This window comes from Solanum verrucosum, unplaced genomic scaffold (assembly GCF_900185275.1).
Source record: "Solanum verrucosum unplaced genomic scaffold, falcon-dt-bn FXZP01000050.1, whole genome shotgun sequence".
Lineage (NCBI taxonomy): Eukaryota > Viridiplantae > Streptophyta > Magnoliopsida > Solanales > Solanaceae > Solanum > Solanum verrucosum.
Window position 1 is genome coordinate 24,588 of NW_026020020.1, and position 14,423 is coordinate 39,010.

At 35.5% G+C, this 14,423-nt stretch overlaps 1 protein-coding gene across 2 annotated transcripts; it reads left to right on the forward strand.

The window, feature by feature from the left end:
- Nucleotides 1–353: 353 nt before the first annotated feature.
- LOC125821018 (aminodeoxychorismate synthase, chloroplastic) lies at nucleotides 354–12,754 on the forward strand. 2 transcript variants are annotated; one of them, XM_049500446.1, is made up of 14 exons: nucleotides 354–369; nucleotides 1,428–1,796; nucleotides 3,586–3,717; nucleotides 4,190–4,257; nucleotides 6,569–6,633; nucleotides 7,237–7,303; nucleotides 8,413–8,667; nucleotides 8,748–8,874; nucleotides 9,173–9,447; nucleotides 9,932–10,011; nucleotides 10,131–10,233; nucleotides 10,619–10,701; nucleotides 11,112–11,729; nucleotides 12,189–12,754. In XM_049500446.1, exons 2-14 carry the CDS (start codon nucleotides 1,472–1,474, stop codon nucleotides 12,697–12,699), a joined length of 2,709 nt encoding a protein of 902 aa, XP_049356403.1. In that variant the 5' UTR covers nucleotides 354–369; nucleotides 1,428–1,471; the 3' UTR covers nucleotides 12,700–12,754. The 2 variants fall into 2 exon arrangements, with proteins under 2 accessions (XP_049356403.1, XP_049356404.1); XM_049500447.1 differs by lacking the exon at nucleotides 354–369 and adding an exon at nucleotides 433–525.
- The last annotated feature ends 1,669 nt before the right edge of the window (nucleotides 12,755–14,423 follow it).

The window sequence follows — 14,423 nt, forward strand, 5'->3', positions numbered from 1 at the left end:
AAGATTCTCTTTTATTATATATATATATATATATATATTTATATATATTATATGATTTGTCAAACACTTCAAAAATTAAAAATAACTTAAAAATAGATTTTACCAATTTTTAAATAAATAAAAACAAAAATTTGGAATATGGCCAAACGCTAGCTTCACATGGAAGAGGGAGTAGAAAGTTGCTCGCCGCCTCAGCCTTTGAAAATCTTGTGGTTGCACACTCACCAATGTGTCGCTGTTTTCCACTCCATTCAATCTCATCATTCGTTGCTCAACCCCACCACTTCCGCCAACCCACCAAGCCAAACCAAACCGGTAAGTGAAAAACCCGAAAAAAGGAATTTGAAAAACAAGTGATTTCTGCAGTAGGTATACATACTTCCCCACCAAACGTTTCGGATCTGTTAACTCCAACATTATTGAGATCTGCTTCTTGGCTTGATGCTTATTTCTGTTAACTCCAACATTATTGAGATCTGCTTCTTGGCTTGATGCTTATTTGTGCGTGTTAGTGAAAACATTATTGTATGTATTGCCTTTTTCTGCTTAGTTGAAGAAAATGTCAAATATTGAATTTCTAAACAGCTAGTTGACAAATTATGGAATTTCTTGAACATGATTTTATCTTTTTGGCTGTTTGTTACATATAAAAGAACGAACAACTTTATGACTGCCCTGTCTTTTAGATGAGTTGTTTAAATTGTAGTTAGTCTTAAATTTTAGAAAGTTTAATTGATCTATGGACGTTTGTTGTTTTAGAATTCCTAGCATGGGAATGGGTCTGTGCAATATCTTTACTTTTCATTAGTTATGGTGTACTTACTATAGCTAAATGAAAGAATGGAAGTATTTTGGCAGTTTGCATTTTTAAGAGAGCAAAAGAAGAAAATAAAAACACTTCTTGGCCCTCAAGCACCTTGGTTTATTCCTGAAAGCCTGCTTAATTTAATAAGTACTGTCTACCCAGTATAATTGTTGTTACAATAGGAAGTTTCGTGGAACTGTAAATCTATGTTGCTCGGACTCTTCAAATATGTCGACGGATGCATGTCGGATCCTTCAACTTAGCTGTAAATTATGTTGTCACTATTGTCTTGTGAACAGTCCAGAATTCAAAGGAATTGAAAGACTATCTAATTATATGTCAAATTTAGTATCTGGGGAACTTCAGTGACTATTCTCTGCAGAATGCAAGAGGTATGACAAGAGTGTGTTTGCAAGTACCTGTTAACTCTTTGCTAAATCATTCTAATCACGATGTTCGGTCTTGTTTCCTAAATTGTGTGTTTGGTTTATGTTGCCAAGAAAATGTGATATTTGAATGTGGCTTACTCATAAGCCCTTTCAAATACTGTTTGATTATCACTTGTGAAGTGATTGATTTAGGATTATAGACATCTCTGACTGCCACATCTTATGTTATGCAGAAGGATTTGGTTGGTGAACCTGTGGTTTCGTTCTACAATCATAAATGAATTCTGCCATGTCTTCATCATCATCATTTATGATTGCCTCTTCCTGCCGCCAAAATCTTCAGAGCAGAAAATATTTTCTTTTAGCACCTGAACCTTTTGAGAAGATTGGTATGATAGATGCACTCCAAAAATATAACCGTAAGGAAAGGAAGGTATTAATTTCAAGTCATTTGGTGCCTGGACATTTGGATGCATCGGGTACAAGAAAAAAGTTTCTACATGAGCCAGTTCCAAAGTTAGAATTTGTGCGCACACTACTAATTGACAACTATGACAGTTACACTTACAATATATACCAAGAGCTCTCAATCATTAATGGAAGTAAGCTCTCTCTATTATACATTGTTTACGAGTTCTCTCGCATAACTTTTACCAGCAATTCAATAAAATAAAAAAACTTGAACTATCAATTCACCAGCCTGTCATAGCTTCTTTGTATTGAAGTTGAAATGAGTCAATTTCCTTTTATTGAATTATTCTAATCATTTACATATCTACTCCTCTAAATGTGGTAGTATGTCTATTCCTTTTGCCTTTTCTTTGGTCTGTATTTAGCAGTTACTGTTTGATGTCTCTGTATTTTGATACATATAAAATATAAAATAATTCCACGTTCTCTGTTGATAAAATGTATTTCATAGGAGCTTTGTAAGTAGTCCTGTTTTCTTTTTTTTGGTTGTTATTTCTATGTAACTAACACTTTTGAAGGTGGCCAGCATAGCCCTTAATGCTGAGGAATACAGAGTTACCAGTTTCAAAAAAAAGATGTAGTTCTCTTGGACAAGAACTATTCTTTGACCAACATTAATTCATGAAGTGGAAATTACTATCTTGAGTAGACCTATTGCTAAATTTGTATTTGTTCCCTTCACTTTCTTCCTTGAGAGACCCCCACCCCATCCCAAAGACAAGTATCATTAGCTTTGGGCAAATACAGAAACTAGATGTCATGTCCCCAGAGATTCAGTGCTTTCTTTCCCATTCAGTATAAAACTTGTCTAGGGGTAGATCTCTGTATCTAAGCTGCGATACATAGAGTTCAAGCAAATGTGACAGCAATTGTGTAGTAATGTGAAGCTGTAGGTGATGTTCTTCGTCTGTTCTGCAAATCAAGCAATATTTCATATAATTCCTTCTTTATTCAATTTGGTCCCTCATAAAATAAGTCAAAGAAATAGAAAATTTTAAAAGGAACAACTCTTTTAGTCCCCTTCCTGTGACTATATTTTGTACTACATTCACCCGGAGTAAAGGTAGGATTTGAAAACGTTCCTTCTCATCCACACCTTAAGTTGCTAAGCCTCCCCTCCTGGCTATCTATGATAGGCCTCAAGTTGGTTCCAGCTTGAATGTAAAGACTGTTTTTCTTTCTTACGACATGGAAACTTTTATCTTTTGAAAACCGGAGAATGGAAGTTCCTCATCTCTCTCTTCTATTCGCTTTTTACCTTTTCCCCTTTTCTTGAGAAAAATTGAGAAAACATGACTTGTAACTTTGTAATTTGATTTTTAGTGATCTCTACGCTTTACACCTAGCTATTAAAAGGAATAATTTGTGGGAGCTGATCATTTTGTAATTATGAAGTTCCATTAGTGCCTTTTGTATTGTAAGCTGTAGACTAGGAAATATGCTTTAGGATGATATGATGAGAATAACATGAACACACTGTAAGCTGAGGGCGTGGGCTTTACTTCCATAGTAGTAGTAAAAATCTGCAAATTATCTGTAGGTGGCCAGTTTTCTTGTTTCAACAGATTTGGACTCTCTTTTTTAAATATTGAAGAAGAAAAGGGCTACTTTTTAGATTCTCAAGTTTAGCTTTGTTTTTCTGATGGCTTTTCCTGATATTTGGTTGCTTCTAGATTGTATGATTTTGATAAATTGATAACTGTTGCCAATATGCACTTATTAGAACAAAATCATTAGTTTTAGATTCCTTCATGTTCTGTTGTATTTTGGAAATTTTGGTTGCGGGTTGTCACTTGCATTAATCATCTAGCACAAAGTCATCTTTGAGTGTGCAATTTTCCAATCTTTCCCTGAATTTCATAGCATTGACATGAGTTTGTGATGTCTGACATTTTTTATTTTAATTTTTGGTTATGTTAGTGCCTCCGGTGGTGATTCGAAATGATGAGTGGACATGGAAAGAAGTTTATCATTACCTGTACGAAGAAAGGGCATTTGACAATATTGTTATATCACCTGGTCCTGGTTCTCCAACATGTCCATCAGATATAGGTTTGACTTGGACTCCTGAAATCCAAATGATCTACTCTCTTTTCCTTGTCTAGGACAAGATAAATCTTGTTATTATTTTGCACTTAGATGCATTAACCTGTTGGGATCAGCATATTGGTCATCCATCCTTGCCTTAGAAACCTGATTCTAAGTGCCTTGTATTCTATTTCATGTGTATTTTTGTTCATTCTAAACAATGACTTGCCAATGTGGCTTCTTTATTGTCCTAGATGAGGTAACTTACAAGAGTGTGAATGGTTCTGCTTAATCTTAGAGCTTGATGTCATTAACGAGAGTATATCTAGTTCTGCTTAGTCTTAGAGCTTGATGTTATTAACTTGAAAACCTTCCAATATCATAATATTGGTGTGGATGTTGACTATCTAAGTTTTGTTTAGCTTCAACTTTACTTGCTTGTTAAGTTGTTATGGTTATCACAAGTCGCCTTTCATGCCTTATACCTATGTTTCAGGAGTTTGCCTGAGGCTCTTGCTTGAATGCATTGATATCCCGATACTAGGCGTCTGCCTTGGTCACCAGGTAATGTATCCATTTATATCTGTCTGTAATATTTTTCATTCTTTAGCATATGATTTTGCATGAGATCTGTTTGATCAAGTTTGCACCTGCTAACTTGTGTAGCTTGTCTTGCTATTTTGTTGTCTCCTTTGGTACTTCTCAAACCTTCACCAAAATGTAATTATTGTTGATTTTAGGGACAAATTACAGTTTTTATGAGATAAAAAATTATAAGTAGTTGATAGTTAATTGTTAAGAAATAAACTTATGGAAACTGGTATTTCAGAGGTCTTATCACCTTATGTCATTCACAATATAGAAAGTAGTTCACAATATGAGGATTGACTATGGTTGCATAATATTTTATTTGTCATTAAACAATATATTTATTTGATCTTCAAAATCCTGCTTCTTGCATGTTACTCCAAATTTCCTTACCAGCAGGCTAATAGTGCTGTTTATAGCTTTATTATGGTGAAGGCTTAACAACATGATATTAGTTTAAGGTGCCAATTTCAGCATGTTGCCAGCTAGATATCAGTATTGACATGTCACATGTGATAATTCTGTTTTACTGCATAAGATACAACCTAAAAGGGAATATGTTGCACAAGCTTTCTATGTTGCCCTTCTTTGCCGACAAATCAAGTACTAACACAGTATGTCGATTGATAACCCTAAGCCATACAAGTCACGCTTCTTGGTTGGCTATCCTCTTGCAAGCATAATTACATTAATCTGGTCCTTCATTTCTTCTTTGGGCTTGAGGCTGCCAGGTCCTATAATGTGTCTATATAAGGTATTGCCTTATCTTTAGTGAGGTAGATTAAGTGAAAGTGCTGAGTGATGTTTTCTTGTCCTTTATACTTGTAAGAAAATTAAACTTGTAAGTTCCAATGATGTGATTTTCTCATTTCTATGGCAAATATGATGGGCAACAGGGCAGAGGCTTATTGTTCTTACAATTTGTTTGTAGAAAATCAAAAGGTCACTAGACGGTGCAGAATATTGGAATATCAGCTTTCTTTAATTAGTTTTGCTTCTGATTCTTTGTCATCCATTATATAAAGCTTCTGAAATGGTAGAAGCTCGTATACCACTTAATTCCTCAATGTTTATTGGGTTCTACTCTTAACACTGCCACATTTGGTCTTCAATTAATGTGGAGGTTTGGGATTATCTTATATTAGAGGGTAATGGAAAATTGAAACAAAGGTTTCTACTGTGTAACACTTGGGTAGTCAGTAGCAGTAAAAAGTCCTGTCTTTTTCAGAACCAAGGTATATATATCTTGGATTTGGATGCTTAACTGCTTATTCCCTTTGAACTATTGGTACTAGCTGGTGTCTTGAGCTGGTGGAGTACAAGTAAGATACTTTCTATGTACTGTGTTTGCCTATATAGGTGCTAACGCCCAAAACCACTCCTCAAAGAGAGGAAGTGTACATGGTCATATGCAATATAATTACAAACTACGCATAGCCAAATACTTAATAATATTTAGAGTTTTTGAGAAAATTATAACTAATGAGGAAATATAAACTAACCTAGAAAACAAGTAAAATGATCAATGGCCACAAACATGGATACAAGGAAATCACTCTCAAGTAACGATCCAATGTATTTCAGGATTTTACAAATAAGAGTGAGTTTATGTTAATTAGTCTCGGAAAACAATTCTATATTAGTTCCTCTTGGACACTAACAAGACTACCTAGTTGGCTATCTCTAGCCCAATTAAGAGCATTAAAAACACCTGAATGTGGCTACAAGTATTTCTCCTATCTCTAGCTCGAACTGAGGGTTAATGCCCCAAATTCTTGTTAATCAATCTTTTCCATCCTCTATGTGCCTGTCTTGAACTCAAATCAATGTAAATGGGTGCGTCCTAGGGTTAGCTACTCCCTTGGAAACATTAAAGAACAAGAATAATTTAAGAAACAACTAACTCACTTCATTGAGAATAAGAATCATTCAATACATTAGCAAAACAAGAGATTTAATCCAAACTTTAATCATAAAATATTTCCATAAACAAGATTCAAGTATGGAATAAAAAGACTACACCCTTAAATATTCAATACATAACAAGGGAATGACGAAATGAATAAAGGTTGAGAAATTTCTGATCAAAGTCTTCAAATATTCAGTCCCCAAGTGTGGTAGTAGATCTTGTTGAGCACCTCACTCATCCCCATGAAAGAAATCATAGATATTCATCTTGTGATGTGTAGGTGATACAGTCTATGCATGTTACAAGCCTCTAGTCATGTTTTTGTAGATTTTTCTATAGGATCTAAAGTGTGTACTTGACTTTTACATGATTCAACAGGCATTGGGATATGTGCATGGTGCTCAAGTTGTACATGCACCTGAACCTGTCCATGGTCGTTTGAGGTATATGATCTGTGTTTTAATTGTTCATTTTTTTTTCTTCTTTTCTTTTATGGTGTTACATTAACTAATGATCATTTGAAACAAAAAATACTGTGTCATTAAAATATGCATATAAGATGGTGATATGTGGAGACATCATTAATTGAAACCAAGATTTTAATAGTTTGTTGAACAACTGATAGTGCTAGCTCGGCGGTGAAGGGTGTTCAAAGTTGACTTGAAGGTCATTGGTCCAAATCTTGCGTAACTCTCATGCTACCTTACCTATAAAAAAAGGTTTGTTGAAAACACTCACAGGTTCCTTCTGAAAGAACACACATATGTTGTGGAGAGTTCACAAACTGAAACCAATATATTAATAGTTTGTTGAAAACACTTGTAGGTTTCCTTCTTAATAAAGAAACACACTTATAGGTCTCCAAGAGAAGGTTTCCTGGTGTCCGGAAATCAGAGTTAGGAGCTTAGCATTATTACTCCTCATTTGTGGTTTTCACGTTAGTAAAGACTTGATTAAGAAATTTTCTGCTGGATAACTGTGATTCTTTTTTGGTGACTCATTACATTTATCTTTTCCAAAATGTCTCTTCTTTCTATACCTTGCAGTGATATTGAGCACAATGGTTGTCAATTATTCCATGAAATTCCTTCAGGAAGAAATTCTGGATTTAAGGTCAGTTCGATATGAATTTGTTCAGTTCTTTTGTTATGTTTATGTTGTGATGAGATATGTAAGTCAATTTGAAATGCTGGCTTGGTTTCTTCACGTTTTTTTTCTCAAAATTTCTATTGATTTTAGATTTTAGAAGACTGTAAAACATCATTTAGATGATAAACTTCAAATAATATGGGAATCATGGGTGTTTTAACTTTTACCAGCACCCATATGAGTGAGTAAGAACTTTAGTCAAACTCTGTTTTGTTGTTTGCGGTTAGACATGCACAGGAAAGCATACACATTCTCATCCAGCAGTAAGATGAAGTGCTAGCATGGAGTCCAACTTTCTTGTGACAAAGATGGAGCAAGGAACAAAAATATGTGGGGATGCTCGATAATGTGCTCTTAATAAGAGCTTCCCTACCTCCTTTGGATAAATATCTTTTTTGCCATGCTGCAAATCATACTGTGTGATACTTTATTATTGTCCTATGTTTAGCCTATAAATAAAGAATTGGAGAATAATTAGGGAACAAACAAGAAAAGGAGAAACAAAATCATTGGCATCAAGAAAGAACAGGATAGAGAAGCTGAACAGAAGCCCCAAACCAAAGTAATAGAAGTAAAAGATGCACAGAGAAGAAGAAAAAGAAGAATGAGGCATATTGAAAATCAAGAAAAGTATAAGAAGATGTGCTGTAAATGAGAGAAGAAACATTAATTGAAATATACCTAAACTGGAAACCTAGTTTCAAGATAGCAATAATCTTGGACATTGTAGCTTTCAAAGTCAAAATCAAAGAAGTGATTGATTCTAGCTTGAATGGCTATGTGCCTTACTATCTAAAGTGCTCGTTCTTCTAAGTTGCTTCACTTCACCCACATGAAGTAAAACTCCCACTTCACATCGATACATCGCTTTAAGTGACTGACTGACTGACTGTTTTTACTAATGCCGGTGCTAGTACTGAAGTTTTGGAATTTTGGCTACCTGAAGCTTTATGTTGGTCTATAATTATAGAACATTCTTTATGTTTCAGTGAATTGGATTACAAAGAGAAGATGAAAACTGCTAGCATAAGTAGTTTATTTTATCTTGGTTGAACTTTATTGACACATTTCAGGTGGTACGGTACCATTCCCTTGTAATAGACCCGAAATCACTTCCAAAGGAACTCATTCCTATAGCTTGGACCTCAACGGCTGAGACACTCCCTTTCCATGGTGTCGAGCGATCCAATTCATTCTTAAATGCGTCCAAAGAAAATGAAGATATTTTTAATGGGATGTTGGAGTTATCAGATGATTCAAAGGATGTGCAAGGTGGAAAAGTCCTCATGGGTGTCATGCATTCTAGTAGGCCGCACTATGGATTGCAGGTGAGTTTGGTCATTCACTTTGAATGAGAATTTGCTCCTGTTTCACTAATATGTAACATCGATTTTGTCTCTGCTACCAGTTCCACCCAGAAAGTGTTGCAACAAGTTACGGAAGACAGCTTTTCAAGAATTTCCGGAAAATCACAGAGGATTATTGGCTCCTGTTGACGTCAACCTCCATCAAGGAAAGAAGGGCTCATTATGCTGGTAACTGCTCTATAAAATAGAGATAGTTCAGTGGAGCTGCCTATTTAGTCTCTATAGTCTCTTTGAGTCCTTTTCATGCCATTGAATTATTTGTTTACTTAGAGAACTTTAGGTGTATGGATAATCCATCACTTATCAAGTTCATCAGATTTACTTGCTGCTGTAGTAAGTTTTGAGATTCTCTTGTTTTCTATTTATCATTGTGACTCCTAAATCAGCATATAAATGCTTTCAGCTTTTCCTGTTCTGTTTCAGTAGACTGTCCCCACATTTACTCTGAGTGGTAAAATTTACTTAGCATGCATGCAGGTGCCTAATCTAGACCCGCTGTCCCAAAGTGTTGCAAGACGTGGGCATCTGGTGAATAAATTGATTGAGAGGAGAACTGCCGAAGTGGATGGAACCTTAAATCTATCACATCCAGGTCACTGTGTAAATTTTTTGAAGATGACATGGAAAAAACTTGATTGCTCTGTCAGCCAAGTTGGTGGAGCAGATAATATTTTCTGTGAGCTATTTGGAGATCAAAAGGCTAAAAACAGTTTTTGGCTGGATAGCTCTTCAATAGAGAAGGTCTTTTCCTCTCCAGCTTTCAGTTTCAGTACCATACGTGATAACTGTTTTTGTCTGTCTCTGCATTTGGGAGTATTTTTCAAGTTGCATCAAAGATGCCATATCTTTCTTTCATTTTGTTTAAGTTTCTTCTTTGTTGCTCTCTCAGGTAATGTGTCCTCTACCCGCTTGTATCAATTCTACATCTCTTCCCCTCCCCCAAAACAAAAACAAAACAAAAGCAATTATTCCCATGATTGTGTCAATTTGAAAGCAAGAAAATCAGATGCAGTAATTAATTATGATAGTTGTTAATTTGTTTACGAAATGGAAAGTAGAGGGTAGATTTCTGTTGAGACAGCATAAAAACAATCTCTCTCGTTTTGTGAATTCTCATCTCATAAGTTGTCTGTCCTTTTTTTATTTTTTTTGAGGTTGGCTACTTTGCTTATGAGGCATCCCCTCATCTTTTTCCTTCTAACCATGATACACCTGTGGTATTCAGGGAAGGGCTAGATTTTCCTTTATGGGGGGAAAGGGTGGCTCCCTCTGGAAGCAACTTAGTTTTAGATTGTCAAATCGAAGGTGAGAATCTCTTCAAACGTTGCCTGAATGCCTTACTTGAGATCTTGTCGTTTCTCAATCGATCTCTGTTTGAATGCTACATTGCTTTTCAATCATAACACGTCATCTTACATTTTCAGTGACAGAACGTGTAAAGGAGGTGGCCATCTATCAGTTGAAGATGCTAATGGTCATGTTAATTGTAAATTTTTGGAAGATGGATTTTTTGATTATTTAAATAAGGTAGTGTATGCCAGTATTTTTTTTTTTTTAAATTTTTTTTATGTGTTGCTGAAATTGAAGATCACCACCTCAATCAGTAGTCCAGAGTTAAAGTGGGGCAGAACAAGGAGATGCAATACTATCATGGGATATTCCCATTAACATATTGAATTTGAGCAATAGAGCAACACATTTTTGAATTTATTTGACCTCTTAGAAAATCTGATCATCCCATGTCCTATGTATCTTTATAAGCAATGACAAATTTTTCATCGTTCATTTTTATGTAAGTATAGTGTTGAGCTCCTCCGTTTTGTTCCGTTCAGGAGAGGCTCCCCCCCCCTCTCCTCCTTATAAGGATTTGATGTTAACAGTTTACTGATTAACTCCTTTGTCTCTGCACCAGGAGCTCCTATCATTTTGTTTCGATGAGAAGGATTATGAAGGATTACCATTTGATTTTTATGGTGGTTACATTGGTTATATCGGGTATGTAGTGATTTCATTTCAAATGATCTGAACCCTCCTCCTACTCTATTATCTTAGTATCTCTACATGTTTCAAGGACTTGCATTGTATGTTTTAGAAGTTTTTTTTCCTTCTTTTCCTTGAATCATTGGCTGTTGCATGTAGGGGGATGTCCTTTGCTCGTGTATATAAGGTTGTGTGTCATTTTTTTTTCATGGTAAGTTTCATGGCGTATGAAGTCATGAATAGCAGAAAGCTTCACCTTCATATCATCTGTAGTTGTTCTATGCTGGATGAGACTCTGGATATAGCTGATGTATGGGAGGTTGGGTTGTTAATTTCTTCCATTTTATGTGTGTTTGGTTGGAGGGAGAATTGTTTCTCATGACTTGTGATCTTCTTGTGGTTTGACGTGTCTATTCCTGATACAGGTATGATCTTAAAGCTGAATGTGGTGTGGCATCTAATCGTCATAGATCAAAAACACCAGATGCTTGTTTATTCTTTACAGATAACGTTATTGTCATTGATCATCAGTGTGATGACATATATAATTTGTCACTACACGATGGAAGCACAAGTACTACTTCTCGCTTGGAAGATCTGGAGCAGAGGCTGCTCAACTTGAGAGCTTTTACGTCCAGAAGGCTACAATCGCAGGCATCTCGAGGATTGTCTGTAGTCGAACTAAAATCAGGGTTTTCTGCTGAGAAATCAAGAGAGCAGTATATCAAAGACGTTGAGAATTGTCAAGAGTTCATAAAAGAAGGAGAAAGTTATGAGTTGTGTCTTACAACTCAGATGAGAATGAAGTTGGGGGAAATAGATTCTCTGGAACTTTATCGTAATCTCAGAGAAAGAAATCCTGCACCATATGCTGCCTGGCTTAATTTTTCGAGGGAAAACCTAAGCATATGTTGTTCATCACCTGAAAGGTTCCTACGATTGGATAGGAATGCTATTCTGGAAGCAAAACCCATAAAAGGGACTATAGCTCGTGGTTCCACCCCAAAGGAAGATGAATTTCTGAAACTGCAATTAGCATACAGGTACAGAAATCGAGATATCATAATACTGAAATATCAACTGACATTTATTATCCTCAGGAAGCTTTGATGGTATCATAGTACCGTAATATCAACTGACATTTATTATCCTCAGGAAGCTTTGACTATTGACCGTCTTACTTGCGTCTTATAGAATGTTCACCTTTCATCTCTAAAATTCATATCTCCCAGAAGTTTGAGTCTTTAATGCTGCTCTTGTTCGTATTTCCCAACTCTGACACTTATATTCACCCTTTTTGGCCTCTTAAGTGCTGGCGGGCTCAACCCACCAGCCACCTTTAATTTATCTGCCTAAGTTGCTTAGTTTAGTCCTTTTATTTAACTTCTATATTCACCTTGTTGTATCTAAGTATCTGTTTGCTATATAAAATGGTTGTCGTATGTCTTGGAACAGACTCATGCTCAAACAATCCTGACCAAGCTCTTAATAATTTGTGACAGTGAAAAGGATCAGGCGGAAAATTTGATGATTGTTGACTTGTTGAGGAATGACCTTGGGCGTGTATGTGAGCCTGGCTCTGTTCATGTCCCAAATCTCATGGAAATTGAATCCTATGCAACAGTTCATACCATGGTCAGTACAATTCGGGGGAAAAAGCGATCAGATGCAAGTGCAATTGATTGTGTTAAGGCTGCATTCCCTGGTGGGTCAATGACAGGTGCACCAAAGTTGAGATCAATGGAACTTCTTGATCATCTTGAAAATTGTTCTAGGGGCATATACTCAGGCTGCATTGGATTTTTTTCTTATAACCAAGCATTTGATCTCAATATTGTGATACGGACTGTTGTCATACACGAGGGAGAAGCTTCAGTAGGAGCAGGAGGAGCCATCACAGCTCTTTCAGATCCCAATGATGAGTATGAAGAAATGATTTTGAAAAGTCGAGCACCGATTAAGGCTGTTCTTGAACATCAGAGCAGCATCTTCTCATCAGATACACAGAAGTGACATGACCGGTTGAAATGTCCAATGCAGAAATAGTGGTATTGAACTCTCTTAGTTTTTGGAAAACTGTGGGAGATGCAGCTTCTAGTAGTTATAATCGAAAGGAAGGGGAAACAGTGGATGAAAGTAGTCAGGTAGCCTATGTAATTCATGCAAATATTTGTCATGACCTCGTTCTGTCAGCACAATCTATTCATTCTTTTGAGCATGGTGTTTGGAAAATATAGCCATGATAGCATACAGATCTGTACTGACCTGCAGTGACTAAAATACTGTACATAGAGGATTCTGAAAGACCTGTAGAAAATTACAGATATGTTTGTGAACTTGTAATAGTACTGAATTGATAATTCCACGTTTGATTTTTTAAGAGAAAATCGTTGACAATAGTTTTTTATTTGACTAACTTTTCCACGTTCTGTTACTTTTTGACTGCTCGTCATATATGCCTGTAAATTGGAAAATGATAAGTATTGACCTCGTAGATGTGATATCAATTTGGTGAGATGAGATTTAGCGTTATCATAATCAAGTTTGATGAATCCTCAAAACCATTAATGTCTTAACTTCAACTATTTTAGTTATTAGTTTAGGATTGAGGGAGTTGTCTCGCACTTACTCCTCTACTTTACTCAAGAATTGTGGAATGAGCTACTTTTTTGTTCTTGTGGGTCTATGGAGGGAAGGAAATAACTTTTAAGGAGTTGATTTTATTTTATTTTTTTATAAAATAAGAGGGCTGGTTGGCTCATTACACCAATGATGAACTAGTAAGAATATAACCCTTTGAAGCAGTGGCGGAGCTAAGATTTTCATTAAGGAGTGTCAATGGTTGTAGTGAAAAAAATAAGGGAGAAGTATTGAAAACATTCCGAACTTGGCGTGAATTGTAGGGGTGCTCATCGGTCGGTTCGGTTCGGTTTTAGGTGTTATTGGTTCGGTTTATCGGTTTTCGATTTGTAAATACTTCAAACCGATAACCAAACCAATAACATATTTCTTATCAGTTTTTGGTTAATCGGTTTATGGTACTTAACGGTTCGATTTTCGGTTTAACCAATAAGAAAATACTTATATATATTATATACACAATAAGAAAATTTTCAAATAAACCATATGATTTTCCAGCATTTGGCATGAAAGTAATAATCATAAAAATAATAATCATTTTTCTTGCAAGTTTAGACACTAGACACATTCAAAAGAAAAAGTGTGAAAGTAACAATTGTTTAACCATTAACAAAAAGTGTGAAAGTAACAATCGTTTAACCATTAACAATAAGACTAGTAAATTTAGTATAGTCTTATTGGGTTATCGGTTTAACCATTAACAAAAATTATAAAACCGGAAACCGAACCAATAACCCAATAAAAATATTTGCAAAACCGTTTAAAAACCGTTAGCCCAATAACCCAATATCAATAAACCAATAGTATTTTTTTCGATTCGGTTTATTGGTTAAATCGGTTTTTGCACACCCCTAGTGAATTGTTAGTTTCGTCTTCACACTATTGATAGGCTTAGAAACACTTCTCTATTTAACTAATTCAATAAAAAGCAAAGAAAATCAAATTTAGGGTGTAATTCACCCATGTGGCAAAATCAGGATGTATTTAAGTTCCATTAGTCAAAGGAGTGTTTTTAAGACTATCAATAGTTCGGAGACGAAACTAATAATTCGTGTCATGTTTAAATGTGTTTTAAATACTTTTCTCAAAAAATAATT